Source organism: Calonectris borealis, chromosome 3 (assembly GCF_964195595.1).
Source record: "Calonectris borealis chromosome 3, bCalBor7.hap1.2, whole genome shotgun sequence".
Classification (NCBI taxonomy): domain Eukaryota; kingdom Metazoa; phylum Chordata; class Aves; order Procellariiformes; family Procellariidae; genus Calonectris; species Calonectris borealis.
The window spans coordinates 92,384,249-92,399,716 of NC_134314.1; the positions used below are offsets into that span (position 1 = coordinate 92,384,249).

The 15,468-nt window shown below is 42.4% G+C and overlaps 1 protein-coding gene across 16 annotated transcripts in view; it reads left to right on the forward strand.

The window, feature by feature from the left end:
- Window positions 1–777: 777 nt before the first annotated feature.
- Window positions 778–15,468, forward strand: part of BIRC6 (baculoviral IAP repeat containing 6) — a 190,146-nt gene continuing 175,455 nt past the window's right edge. For all 16 annotated transcript variants that reach the window (XR_012673106.1, XR_012673107.1, XM_075146664.1 and 13 more), the window contains exon 1: window positions 778–1,220. Coding sequence is in view for 14 of the 16 variants with exons in the window: in XM_075146664.1 (XP_075002765.1) it covers window positions 968–1,220 (253 nt within the window). In the remaining 2 variants the exon portion in view is untranslated. The remainder of the gene's footprint in view (window positions 1,221–15,468) is intronic.

A 15,468-nucleotide genomic window follows, 5' to 3' on the forward strand; every position in this document is an offset into this window, starting at 1 on the left:
CAGGGACACCCGTCTCGGGGACCGGGTTTATTCGGGAGGGAAGCCGTAGCAGCCCAGCACTTCGACTCTTTCACTTGGTACCCAAGCAGGAGGCAACTTAATTAGGGGCTCTCTCACATCACTCTGCAAGTACAAAAAGAAAACCAGCCTCAGAGCCAGGGTACGAAAGATAAAGCCCCACTCCGGTTTCCCCGAGGCGGAAGGCGGCAAACGCTCTCGCCCGCTTACGACCCAGTTTTTGTCCGAAGCGGCAACGACAGCGTAGCGACGAGGGCCAAGGAAAGACGACGGCCAGCTGACCGCGCTCACGGGGCCAGAACGGAGAAATTACGCCGACTCCTCACAAGAAAGCAGCCCTCCGCCCTGAGGCAGAAACCCCGCCGCCGGCCTTGGGCCGGGGCCCGGCGCTCTCCCGGCAGGGTCGAGGCCGCGCAGACCAGCTCCAGCGCACCGCCACCCTCCTGGAGGCGGCCCGCTCAGGCCTCGCTGGTCACCGCCACCCGCGCTGGGCCGCCCGCAGGAAGCGAGGCACCCCCGGGGCCGCGGCAGGCCTCGCAGCTCGCCCGCTCAGCTCGCCCCCAGGCGCGCGCGTCCCCGCACATGCGCACGGCGGCCACACGGGAGGCGGGTGCCCTTTGCGCGGCCCTCACCGGCGGCCGTGCGCGCATGAAGGAGGGAGGGGGAGGATGCGCGCACGCAGCGAAGCCCCGCCCCTCTCTTTGCCCCCCCGCCCCTCTCCGTGACGAGCGGCTGCTAGCTCCCCCTTCCCCCCGCCCCAGTGTCAGGCCGGCCGTCGGTTCCGCATCCGGCGCGGTTGTGTCACTTCCTGCTCACGCTGGCGCTCTCCCTTTCCCCCTCTCCCCGGACCCGGATGGTGACTGGCGGCGGCGGCGGCTCCAGGGACTGTCAGTGAGCGGCTTCCCCCGGGCCTCTTGTCCTGAGGGCGGCGGCGGCAGCGGCCGGGAAGATGGCTGCGGCGGCCTCCTGCTCTTCGGCGGCGGCGGCGCCGGCTGGGCCCGGGCCCGGGCCGGTGTCGGCCGGGCCGGGCTCCTGCGAGTGGCTGCTGCTGCGGGACGGCTGCCTGCGCTGCGACGCCGACGGTCTCTGCAGCCTGTGCTACCACCCGGCGCTCAACGCCATCCTGGCCGTGACCGCTCGCGGCGCCATCAAAGTCATCGACGGCACCTCGGGGGCCACGCTGCAGGCGTCGGCACTCAACGGTGAGCGCAGGGCCTGCCGGGCCCCTCGGCCGCGGCCCGGGCGGCGGGCGGTGTGGGGAGCGGGCCGTGGCAGCTCCCGGGGCGGCTGCAGGGCACGATCGCGGCGCTGCGGAGCCGCGGGGGAGGCGGGCCGGAGGCTCGCCTGAAAACAGGTGTCGTGGGGGGCGAGGGGCTTCCGCGTGGGGCGGCTCGGGGGGGGAGAGGCTTGGTTCAGGCCCTGCGTGCCGGGGGGTTCCCCTGGCTCTTTTTCACCCCTTCTTGTTTTTCAAGCCTGAACGGTTCTTACTCTTCGGGGCAGAGATGCTCGTGTAGGTAGCACCGAGGCGTTTTTCTTCTGTAGAATGTATGGCGTGGTTCGTGAAAGATCAAACGGGGATGGAAAGCTGTGATGTATAGGGCTGTATTTTTTTCATTTTATTTTTTCGGGTGTTCTTGTGGATGACATGATGTTGAACCTTCCAAAGATTAGAAGCAGTATGTTATGCAGGGTAGGCATAGTTCTACTTCTTATTGATATGTGATACTGTAGTAATTTATTTATTGAGCCTTCATCTGGATTTGTTGAGAGGGCTTATTTCTTATAAGTGTCATATCTCTTATAGCTCAGAATTGTTTAAGATCAGAATCCTTCATAAAGTTATTGGTGGTACATTTTTATATATATTTGCATAGTTCTTCAGGCTGCTGAGTATCTTGACTGTCTCTGGTGCTAGTAACTGTATCCCTGCTATTATGTTAAGGAGGCACGACTGTGTACTGACTTTGTGGAGGCTAAGACTGTAGCATCTCCATAACTATGAAGCAACTTTTTTGTTGCCCGTTAATGTTTTTACACTATTAACAAACTAGTAGAAAAAGATCCATATGCCATTAACAGCTTTTGTTCCTGGTTCATTAATGGTTCTTAAACGGTGGTACTTGTCAGAATATTGGCAGGGGGGTGTTATTTGGTATGTTGTGAGACCAACCCTTGGCACAGAAAGATACATTTCTTACTAGTTGTGTGTTTCCATGTTCAGGTTCTCCTTACAGTTGTGTGTTGCTAATAAGATCTAGTTTTGATGAGTTGTGGTAATGAAGGGTTGAAGTTTGCCACCTGAACATGGCACAGTAATGTCAAGAATTTTACGGAAATGCCATAGTCTAGGTAATATGTATACTTTCACCTTGAAAACCAGCAACTGTATTACAATGTCAAACTGAAGAGAAGAGGACAAAAATCAGTTATTTCCTTTAATAAGTTAAAGTCGGTACACTGTAAAGTGTAAAGGTTAAGTGTTTGGGGTGATAAAAAAAAAAGCTTTGTGGAATTATTAAGAAGTTGTCAGCTGCTTTTGTTGTAGATCACTCGTGTTGAAAATGAGTCCCGTGTGGTGTTTCCCGCTTTGTTCAGAATTCGAATCACTCTGCTTCTGTAATCCCCTTTTTCTACCATGCTATCTCCTAAAGTGCTTTTTTTATTAATAACTTCATTTCTTACTTTTCTTCAAGCTGTTGCCAGAATTTGAGAATTGCTTTTAAGTTGTGGATGAAGAGGGCATAAATCGAGGACTTAATTTGTAATTGATTGTCTGTGTAGGAGATGTTTAATTCTCATGAATAGAAAAAGAAGTGTACTGTACATCAAAGCCTAAGCTGTTGTTTTACACTTTTCTGTGATAGAATCCTTGCAAGGGATATTCAAAATGCTGATGGTAATTCTCCCCTAAATAGTCCCCTATTTAAAAATAAGTTATTGCTTTGCTTCTGTTACGTACATTCAGTCATGTATACTTCCTTTAGTGTCAGTCTTCTTTGTGACAGCATGACTGTAAAAGATGGATTCTACTCTTCCTCACATGAAGCAACAGAATTGCTTGCAATGTACCCAAATTTTATCTGTGCGGTATAGCTGATGATTATGTTAGTGGGAAAAAAGTTATAACCCTAGTTTAGTTTGAAGAAACTTTAAGTGAGTGTCCTTACAGATTCAGACCGGCATGCCTGTCGGAAACCTGGTTCATCTCAGCAGTTGGTGTCTGTTAGGGCTGTTAGTGACCGTGTTCTCTCTTGTTCTCTCCTTTTTCAGCCCTTCTTTGGGAAGAGGAGGAAAAGGGAATTCAGCTGTTCTCCGATGTCTGCCTGCTCTGTACAGCATGAGCTCTTTTAATGTAGGATAGTAGTAGTTGGACACTCAGACCTGGAGACCAACTCTGTCCCTGATCCCTCCTCTGCCATAAATGACAGGTCAAAGGATATTGTTGCTTCAGGGACTTCTGGTGCTAAAACTAAAAATAGAGTCCCTGGGAATTAAAGCTGCTTCTCTTGGGAGACTGCTTGTCCTCCTTGGTAATTGGGGCTGCAGGTCTTTTGCCCTGCCAAAAGATTTATATTGGACAGAAATGCTGTTTCTCATTACCCAAGGAAAAACAAAACATAGCAGGCCTCTCTTTCTAGAAAGCAGAGCAAGAAAAAGTATCCCCCATCAAGGGAGGGGAGGGAGAAAAGGAAAGGCCACCAAGCCTCAGTGTTGCTTTTATTTGCAGTTGCAGTTCACTGCGGCAATACATTAAGCTTTGAGCTCATTCTCAGTTGAAAAGATTGAACTTGTGGAATACTGAATTGGGTAGAGCAGTGGAGGCTGCCTTCATTAGAATGTAAATGCAGATTGCTCTCTTTGGTGTGTAAAATAACAAGACAAAAGATTCACAGCCAAAAGACAGTTCAGTTAAAGATCAGGTCCAAACATCAGGATGTGGTCTCTGGTTTGTGTGCTTCAGTTTTTCATGTGAACGTCATTGGTCTGATGTATGTGATGATCCAGGGATTGTTCTTCTGAGCCCAAACTGTAGGATTCCAGTGTGGATTATTATTATTATTAATCATTATTATATCACACTGAATCTTCATCAGATCTATCTCTTGAAAGTGTGTGATCATCTTTAATCTGTTTCCTGTATGGGCTCTGTAGGCCTATTCAAGAGGGCCAGGTGATAATTTGCAACAGCCCAGAGTATGGTAGTGGTAAGAGGAAAATCGGGTGATCCTTTAACATTAATCTTTGTTTTACCTGGTCATGAGCTTGTCCTTTTTATTCTACAAGGCTATTGCATGCACACTATGCATTTCAGAGAGCGAGACTGGGAGTGCAAGGACCATTCTTGTGGTTACTGGATATTATGCATTTCTGTGTGTTTGCTAGTAGTGATTAGTCAGGACTAGTTTTGAATCTGTCATGCAAGTCTATCAAGTACTTCATTTTCCCTCTTAGGCATTTAAGTATTTGTGTGCTTTCAGTTTCAAGTTGAATGCTGATAGCCAAAGAACATGAATGATCAATCTCCAAATACAGCACTAAGGATGAGCCTTTTCCTTTGCCTCAAAACAATGAAACAAAAAAAAAAACAGACAAAAAAACCCCCGAAGAATCAAAACAAACTTCCAGAATAATCTTGAGTGATTCTCTTAGTGTTTGTAGAGATGTTTGATTTATCAGTTCCTCCTATTTACAAATAAAATAAGAAAACTGCTTGAACTGGGAGAGTGCTGTAATTCCCAGAGAAGCCTATCCAGGAACACAACAAGAAACTAAAATGTACTGTCAGGTGGACAGTGACCATCTTGAATGTTTCTGTAGGTTTTTCTAGATTAATTTGACATAGCAATAGCTTCAGAGCCTTGTTCGCTAAAATGCACAGTGTTTCATAGCTAAAGTGTTCTAAATTACTATAGAGACCCTAGCAGTAATCAAAATACAGACTTCTGAATCCATACAGGGAAGGATCTGTTCATTGTATGTATGTACCAGTTCCTGTAGGGGAAACAGAAACTCTGCATTATCACCAGAGGTGTTCAACTGCTGTTCCTCCAACAGAAGGATTTAGAAGGAAATAGATCCCAGCTCAGGAGGCTCACCTGTGGCAGCAAGTTCAACACTGTTGTCTATCTGTCACCGTTCCCTTTTGGGAAGTCCCGTTTGTCTTTAGCTGCATCACTTTGAATTATGGAGCCTTGGAAATCTATCAGGGGATATCCAGTCCTGTTTCTTTTTTTATTCCTTTCCATGTGATGCAGGAGGCAAAACAAGAAGAAAAGATTCTCTTTTGCAGCTTGGAAGTCATAGATGGAGTGTACGCTTCTTACAATCCCTAGGAAGAAACTGTTGGGATATTCTGCCGTCCAATTCTAGGCTTGCATTATTTGAAGACATCATCATCAGTTTCAACTGTTTCAAGCTCACTGTGGTAATACTGCTCAAGTTGTCTCCTTCATTCCTCAAAATTGGGGCGAGTTTCTTCATCTTCTTGGCTCTTATTTTCATTTGTTCAATTATGAGACAAAAAAATATTAATAAGGAAGGCTGTTGCTATTAATACAGAATTTTCTTCTTGTTTATTTTCTCATTGCATATTTACTTTGTTTATTTACTCATCAGGAGTATTGTCAAGTATCTAGTGATTTGCTACAGCCCACCTTGCGTTTGGGTATACTTGGACGACAATGCTAATCTGGGTAAAATGCTTCTCAAAGAGATCATTCCATTGATTTATGTGATCTTAAGGTCATTCATGAAGAGCCTTAAGCACTTGAAAAAACAGAATAGGAGAATTGTTAGATTTCAGTTCAGTATTTTATACCAATAAAGATTCTAGAGTGCTATGTGCTCCATTTGTCTGCTAGCTTAATCAGACTATGTCAGATATCCCTCCTTACTTGCCATGCATCTTGCCAGACTGTCAGGATACCGTTAATTGATACTTCCAGGCTCTGTGGAAGCACATCTGGATTATCTTCTGCAGAAGCTAAAATAGAGTAAAAATAGAGATCTCTTCTTTTCACATGCCTTTAAAGGGGTGTTTGCATTACTGTGTTTATTGCAGGGATCCAGAAGTAGCAACAGACAGCGATGCAGGCATATGTTATGTTGCCAGGCAAGGTAGCACAACATCTTTCATTTTATTGACAGATCATTCATATCTGGACTGATGGATTTATGGCTATCATTGCAACAGTAGCGCTGTATTATTAAAGGTTGCAGCATGCTTTAATGTCAGATAATGAGAAATTTCCTAGCCCTCTGCAAACGGACTTTGAAAACGGTCTTCTGCAGGAAGATGTATCTTGAAATGTTTCTTGCTGAGACAAAGAGGAAATACTGCGCTCTGCGTCAGGGATTTGAACTTTGACTTCCTGCCCTATTCCATCTCGCAGGAAGGGAGGATTTTCTCATTTATATGAAGAATGATTGGGAAAATACTGATTTTCAACCTCAGTGCTGATTGTGGTCCAGCTTTGGTCAGGACAGCTTTTCATATGCTTGTGTGATAAACGCTTCAGCTCAGTTCCCAGTCATGTTATATACTGTATTATATAAAATGTAGAAGAAACTTGGCAGAAATATGATCTGGCAGAGAGAATTGATTAGTTCAAGTCCAGAACATTATGAAAGAAAGCAGGTAAATCTCTGTTGGACTCGAAGTAATGGAAACACGGAGAAGGTTTTTGCTTTGGATTGCCCAGCCTACTGATCTTTAGAAGCCCCGATCTTTTTACTGTTCTGAACATCATGGTGATCAGTGGTTTTGATCTAGTATATCTCCTGTCCTACAGTTGGTCCTTTCTAGCAGCCCACCATAATGTTAGCTGGCTCAGTAGAACCCCTTTCTGAGTCTTCAGTTATATTGTTTATAACAATATTTTTATGGTTGCGATTGCATTGGTATCCATAACTTGAGCTTAAGTGAAATATAACATCTAGGATTTTATAAGGCAGAATATAAGACAGATCTGTTCTAGACTGCAGATTCACCTTAATTGTTTCTCTCAAGCTTTTAGTAATGATTATGTCTGACTTTTTGGTATGTTGTTGATCTGTTAATTCAGGTTTCTTTCCAAGTTTTCTTTCCAACTTACTTTCAAATCAGGAGACAAAGCTGTCCATCCTTGCTATTATGAGGATTCTTTAATTCTCCCTGAACAGTACGATGTCTTTCAAAAATGCTTCTTAGGCTGTCTTGGAGATGGAGATAAGGCTTACAACCATGTGGACTCTTAGACAACTTTTGAGCGTATTGGTCTGTCCTAGGTCATGTTATGAGATAACTTGTTGCATGTTGTCTATTCCAGTGGCATCAGTAGCCGCTCACCATTTTTTTTTTTTAATAAAAAATTTACACGTGGATCAGTTCACTTTCCTGATGGTTCTTAAGTGATGCCACAGTATTGCTTTCTGCTGTTAGAAAGCTGTCCTTTACATAGGTAATGCTCTCTTAATTGCAATGACTGCTTGCAGTCACCATATGAGTGCTTATCACCGAATAGACAGATCAAGAAAGAACAGCTATTGCCCTCATTTCTTCCATTTGTGAAGTACACGTGGATACCAACACTTGCAGCTTCTTTTGGTTTCTGGACGCAAATATTGTATAGTGTATTGGCCCAATTCCTTTGCTGCCTTGTCTTTGGGAAGAATAACAAGATTTGGTAAGGACCCAGTGCACACTGCTAGTGAAAAAGTAGACAGGAAGTCTGGTATATGCAAAACATTTATTTTGAATATTTGCATGTATGTTAGGGGAAAGAGCACTCCACGGATAAGGATGATGCACAAGAAGCAGGGAAGAAAAAACAGGGGGGAAAAAACAGCTTTTGTTTTACAGCCTGGATTAAAAGTGTAAAATTATGGAAATAATAACTTCCCTGTCACATAAATGTAAACACCGTTATGTTTAAAATTTTCTTGAGGTATTTGCTAGGGCTGTTCAGTGAGTATTTTATTGATAATTTTCTTAATGTGTAACTCAGGAGGGGAGGGAATTTGCTTATCAATCAGTTAAATAGTCTTGAAAATCAGTAGCATTAGTGAAAACACATATCCAGTCTCAAGTGCTGGTTAATGAAGGCTTGCATAGCATATGGTCTGTCAGCAGTTCTTCAGTCCCCTGTACAGTTCGTGGAGGGAAAACTGTTTGATCCACTGCACTTCCCTGACCTCACTGAGTTCACGCTGTGAAGCAATTCGAACCTCATCTGAGCATTTGGCAGTTGTGGGAGAAGAGTTTGATAAACTCTCTTTACTGGGCAACAGGCTACAGAGACTCTATCATAAAAAAAACCACTCCTTATGGAAAGGAAGAGCTGGGAGGGTGAGGGATGGGACTGAGAGCTATGATGGAGTGGCTGGATGACAATGGGGAAAGGGTTAGAAAGGGTTAGGGAAGTAGGAAGCTGGGCAGACGGCAGTGAAGACTGGGAAGATAGGGAGTGTTTTATTGGAGAGCAAGAAGGCACTGTGGTTATTATGGAGAAATACTGTGATAGCCTTAGTTGACCTGTCTTCTACGGAATCCTAGATACATGTTGTGGTGTAAACAATGACATACAGCGCTGCTCGATAGACTTTTTTTTGTTAGTGGATTTTTTCTGTTCAGTTTTCTATAGCTTTTGTAGGTCAGAATTAACAAGATTAGCATTTTTCAACAAATAATCTTGGGTTCCCTCTCCATTCAATACAGAGAAAAGGAAAAGTCCTTACTCTGAACTTTTGGGGAAACCTGCTTCCCATTATCTATAGAAGGAGCCTGGCCAGACCAATCTTACAAGGTTTAGCTTTTCTGAATGTCTCCTTTTAGTGACAGAATTTAAAAACTTATCTAGTCGCCAGGTTCAAATATTCCTATGCTGCAAATAAGTGTCTTAAACGTACAAGGTCCTTCAATTTTGCCAGCTTCTCTAAACAATTTGAAAAGGCATCCTAAAGAATAGTTTCACTTTTAAATATAACTTAAACATGAATGGATCTAGTCTGTTCTACTTTAGCTTTCCTATGTAGAAGCAGTTATTAGGAGAATGTGGGAATGCATTTAGTTAATTTGAATTACTCATAATAATTTAGTGGAGTTGGAGCCTAGTATACTGGACTCTGAACTAACTCATAATGCCAGAATGAGATCTTGGAGTTTTGCTAGAAATATGAAATACCAGCTAAATGCTCAGTAGTTATCATGTAAGCAATTACTAGAGAAGTTGCCAAGAACCCAACTGAGAATGTAAGACCATTTCAATGCCTCTATGTGTGCAATTTTGGTATTTCCATCTCAAAAAGAGTATAATAGGACTAGAAACTCAAAGTGTGGGATGGCTTATGTATGTGAGTATTCAATCTGAAAAAGATGATGATGGGGACGATTGGGAATGAGGAGGTGAGAGAGTGAGAGAGGTTTGCAAAATTTGGATTAGATTTCCTCCCAAACCTGTTAGATTTCCTCCTAAAGCCTTTTTTCTGCAGACTAAACGAGCCCAGATATAGAATCATAGAATCATAGAATCATTAAGGTTGGAAAAGACCTCTAAGATCATCGAGTCCAACCGTCAGCCCAACACCACCATGCCCACTACACCATGTCCCTAAGCGCCTCATCTACACATCTTCTAAATACTTCCAGGGATGGTGACTCAACCCCTTCCCTGGGCAGCCTGTTCCAAGGCCTGACCACTCTTTCAGTAAAGAAATTTCTCCTAATGTCCAATCTAAACCTCCCTTGGCGCAACTTGAGGCCATTTCCTCTCGTCCTAAGTCTTTCTTCACGTGTTGTATGCTCCAGCCCTCCAACTGTCTTAGTACCCCTTCATGGGACTCTCACATATGTGCTGATAACTTAAATGGAGGACCGAAGCCGAACATGGCATTCTAGATGTGGGCTCAAAATAGCTGAGTAGAGGAGACTGATCATTTCCCCTGTGCGATCCCCTGTGTGGTAACAGTTTGTCGCTGCAAGGATGCATTGCTGCCTCTTGTTCAGCCTGTCCATCAGGATCCCCAAGTTCTTTCTGTCGGGTTGCCACCCAGACAGTTGGTCCCCAGCTTCTGTTGATGTATGGGGTTATATTCCATATCAGGTGTAAAACCTTGTATTTGTCTTTGTGGAGCTTCAGGAGGTTTGTGTCAAGACATTTCTCTGGCTTTTTGAGATCCTTTTAAAAGGCAGCCCTGCCATTGAACGCATCAGTTGCCCTCAGTCGCCTCCCATTTGGTGTCATTCACAGTCCTGCTAAAGGTGCAGTCTGTCCCATCACCCAAGCCATTGATGGAGACAGTAAACCATATCAAGCTTTGCCAAATGCCACTCATAACTGGCTGCCAGGTAGGTGTTGAATCATTAACTGCTAACTTGGCGCAGGACAGTCTAGCCAGTTGCTACTTGCCTTGTAGCCCACCCATCTGCTTTTGAGAATTTGCTGCTTCTTCCAGCTTGATATTTTGGAAGCTCCTTATAATATTGGGGCTTGGGGAGGGGGAAACTAAACCATTTCCTGCCGGACAGTCTTGGGAGTTTAAAAAGTGCCATAACCGGAGATGTTTTCTCCTGTTACAGAGACTGCAGGATACATAATGGATGAACTCAGATGCTCTAGTCACTTTAGTGACAAAAAAAGGAACTGGTGGTAAAATTTCGTCTGGCAAAGGTTCTTTGTTGTGAAATGCCACGATGGGAATTGCTCTTGAAGAACGGGAACTTCCTGTTACTGAGCTGTGAAGTATTCCTTGCCTGTCTCTGGTTCTGGGTTGATGCTGTGTAATCTGTCTGTCTGCAATTTGTGAAAGACAACTTTCCTGAAAATTTTTTGTCATAGTTTTTCACTTGGAGAAAAATTTTGAAGGAGACACTATCCTCTGCGAGGTGTTCGCAGGAGAATTGCAGGGACTTAAATTTTCACAATTTACCTGAGTTTGCAGGAAGGATTGTAGAATACCTTGTGAAATCTTTCATAATTTGTTCTCGGGATAATGGTATAAAGGTCTGTGAGCAATTGCGTTCTGTACCGTGTACAAGGCGGCAGTAATGTTAGATACATGGAGTTTTGAAATAACATAAAGAGCGTGGGCACAAAGAGCTCACCAGTGTCTTCCTGCTTATTCAGTCTCGGTTTAAGTCTGTAGAGTGGAGAGGACCCTATGCCTGCAAAGCTAGTGCGACATGAACTGCCTTGATCTCGGTGGGTTTTTGTTTATGTTCTGAAACCTTTTAAGTGTTAATGTTAGCTTCTGGTAGTAGTTGCTTGATCAGACACACCTAGTTAATATTCATGTGGCAGTCTCCAATGCTTTGGCCCAGATAACACATCTTCCTACTCTAATAAGGATTATTAAAACCAGCTATCATATAATGAAACTGATACTGAAACAATTCTGTCCTGGTTGTTGCTAAAGGAAAAGATAAACTGTAGATCATGTCTTGTTCTTGATTAACTAAATCCAGTTTTGGCAAATAAAGGAGTTTGAAGGCACTTTGTGATGTTAAGCTGGGTATTTCTGCCTCCTTTAGCATTCTTGCTGTTTGGAGAACGTTTTTAGGTTTTTTTCCTGCTTCAGCTCTGAATGTGTTTTTGCTTTATTCAGTCATTTTGGACTGCTCTTCCAGGTGTTGTGGCAGATAGAGGCGTGTGTATATAGTGAAATCCAAAAGAGAAAACATTGCTTGTGTATAGCTGGTTTAAGCCCATCTACAACATGCATCTAAAATAGCAACCTGAACTTGTTTTCATCCGATAGATTCTTTTCCATCCCTTCCTCAAGTCTGAGAATGCTTTTGTTTTGGGAGAGGAGGGACCCATGGAGTGTCTTCATGGTGGCAGCAGAGTGCTTTGCTGAGGTCCTGTTTAGAGCAAATAAAGGCTGGGTCTGGACCTGGAAGATAAAACTGCACTGCTGAAGTTTCCACTGATGTAGGCGAGGAGGAGAAGCAGAGGAACAAGAGAGAATCTATAACTGATAAACTCAGTAATGATGAGCAGTCATGGCCTGGTTTTGCCATGCCCTAGCTGTCTTCTCATTACTGTATTCCCAAATGTTCATAACCACCCTGTCTTTGTTTCCTTTGGAGCCACTGATGTAAAACGATGTAGAGACAACTTTCTCCTTTTCAAACCAGACTTGCAGTGGTTTGCTTTTTGTCCTCTTTTGTGTGAAAATGTTACCCTTTGCAACTAATCCATAGCTGTGATTTTGTGTAGGATTAGTTCAAAATAGTTTCCTGCAAATATGGCAAGTTAAGACAGCAAGTTAAAGACAGGTTTTGTTGTTGTTTTTTTTTTTTTATTTGTACTGTAGAACTTCCTCTAACTGCAAGTGTTCTGATATGCTTACCTTGGCAAACTTGTGTTACTTAGGTAGCATACAATGAGATGTTATACTTGCTAACTGTATTTTTCAGTTGGTTTTATGATTATGTGAAATGGTAGCAATAGGAAAGGCACCTGCCTTGCAACAAATGAGGACAACTGATAATGTACCTTTTTTTTAATCCCAAGTACATGTGAAAAATGTATGAGAAGTAGCTGAGCAATGTTCTGGCAAGAAGCATTTTTGTCTCTAATGGAAAGGATAGTTTTGCTGTCTGCTAACCTGGCTTCTGGAAAGGAGAATTTCACACAGCATATTACCGTGAATGATAATATCTCCTAAACTTGAAGCTTTACACCCACACTTCACAATAGAAAGGGGAAAATTAAAAATTTGTTTTTAATTCTAATAGTAAATTTTAAGGCCTTCTGCAGTTGTCCCATTCCCTTCTCTTGAGTTTTTGGATTCTCTTGCTTTTAAATAGATTGGTGTTCAAATCTAATGATACAAAGTTAATAGGATAGATATGGCTTTTGATCTCCTGAAACGTTATCCATTTAGCTTCCCATGGTTGCAGTATTTTGAAATGAGTCCTGAGATACTGTTTGGATATTCTAGTTTAAATTGGAAGCGCAAAAACTGTTATCAGTGCATGTAACGTGTGTGTTTTGCTGAGCTGATGGGGTTTCTATTTCTCAAAAAATTTTGGTTTAATTCTTAATCTGAAGACTTAGTCGCATTCATAGGTCAAAGTTATGGGTGTTCCTTTAGATATTTGATTGGTCTTCGATCTTAGCATTATGGAATTAGTGCTATGATGCATGTGTTTACCACTGTCACTTTATAGCTGCAGATAAAAGTGTTAGTTTACTGTAATTTAGAAACTATTTGGGTTTTTTGCATCCTGTGCATTGGGAACTTTTTGTCAAGAGAATTACTAGCTTTGTGGTATGTTTTAGTGCCATTCCTGGCTAGCAGTTTTCAAGGTGAATTAACTTTTTTTCAATATTAGAAAAGATCAAAGGTGTTACTATCAACGCTGACCTACATCTCTTCATGATGGTGGCCATGCATATTCAGGTGACAGCCACTTTCTCTTACGCTCTAAAGCTTTGAGGCTAAAGCTAGCTATAGCAGAGAAATGGAGACAAGCTTTTTCACTCTTCTACTTCTTGAAATGCAAGGCTAATTCCCTAATTAGTTTGAGTCATCTTAATGCCTGCAGACAAGGGGCACAATAGATGCTGCTTAGACTGTTACGTATCCTCCAAACAAGTTTGTTTTCTGTAATATTTTTTGTAGGTCAAATTTTGATCACAGGAAATTGCTGATCTCTGTTCTGTATTGTTTGAAACTAAGAAGGCGGAGGGGGGGATGTTCCTTTTCTCAAATTCTTCATTTCTGCAATCTGATGTTTGTTTGCTTTTGTTCTAAGTTTTCAGGTTGCTAGTTCTAAGGTTGTTATAAATGACATACCATAATGTCATATTATAGATGACATACCATAATTGGACTTGCACTTCTAGCATGCTAGCAGCCTGCCAGGTTTCCTTATAGGAACTGACAAAAGGCTTAATGACTTCTTTGTGAGTTGTTTTGTTTTTAATCCTGGACAGATAAGCCAGAGATATTGGGAGAAGCTATGATGCACTTGTGCCAAGACTGAAAAGCAAAATTGTTTAAAACTTTGAATGACTATTTTTCCTTTCACCACCCAAAATAAATTACAGCTAAAGGAATTACAGCTAAAATGAGAATAACAGTTGGGTTTGGATGATCTGGCTTAAGTCATTTCGTGAGTTTATGTGAAACTTTTGAACTGTGATTTATGAAGATGCAGATCACTACTTATTGCTAGTAAACTTAGCCAGGCTGGACAGGCAGGACATAATGCTGTAGTGCCATCAGTAGGTTTTTCAAAGGATACTGGTCAGAGTCCTTTGGCACATTGTAAAATGTTGATCCAGAGTTAGAAAGGACCCTTCTGCCAATGCTTTGAGGATGATTAAACTTTTCTAGGCATTTCTTCTACAGTGGTGACTACTTCTATAGTGGTGACTTCTAAATTCTTTAGTTTCCTGGTTCTCCACCTACTGTTTAATCATATGGCCAGCCATCTGTGAACTATGATATAGTTAGTGACTGGTAGTAGAACCATCTTGAAATGTGTTTTCTGAACTTCAAAATTAAACTCCTAAGTTTGCAAAATAGCTTGTCAACAGTTTAGAGGCTATTCAAAGTGTAAACCAGTCACTTGCAGAATGTGTTTCCCAGGGTGTTGGAATGACACTAAATATTGATTGAATTATTTCCTTGAAGCTCCATTGACTTAGGCTAAGAGAGCTTGTTTTGGTTTTATGTGCTTTCAGTAAAATACAACCAGCAACTGTAAATAACTTCCTAGACATAGTTTGGCCAAAGTCTTTCTGTCAATGTAACCAACCAAAATACTAACCAGCACAGTGAGAATCACAGCTGTTAGGCAATATATTTCTTGTGCTGTAGTTATAACTTTTTGTTTTGTTTCTTAACGGAGCAGAAATATTATGTTGATTAGGCATGTTATCTACCTCATTAGTAATCTTCATTGGCTTCTAAAAATTGGGACTACTTACACAGAGGGTATTAGTTAGCCATTTGGTGGTTTCGACGTGAGATTTCACTAACTTCATTACAGAAATGATAAAATAAGAATGATCTAGCCTGGAAAGCCCCAAGGGCTGGGGCTCCTACAGGCTGCTGAACTCCTAGTCATAGGGCATGAACATACTCCTGTGCTTGACAGCAAATAAGGAAAGTGCAAAAGAAAGTGTTCATGGTGTTGGCACTGCCAGAAGAGGTGAGCGGCTTTTCCCATTTTCTCTGGGAAGGAGGAGGAGAGAAGTGATGGGTTAAAGAAAGTGTCCTGTAGTGATCCATCACTTGGATCACACTGAATAGACTGCAAACACCATGCGAATCTACTGAGGTTTCTAGTTTAGGGCATGAGATACCTTTCAGTTTCTTTACATAATTGTTGAAACTAATACTTTTAAAGATGTTAAAACTTGTATTTGAATTTTTGTCAAAACTGTTATTTTTCTGTAGAATGACTTACTTCCTTGCCTGCAGCTGTGTTGTCTGTAGAAAGTCTTGTGTGAGGAACTC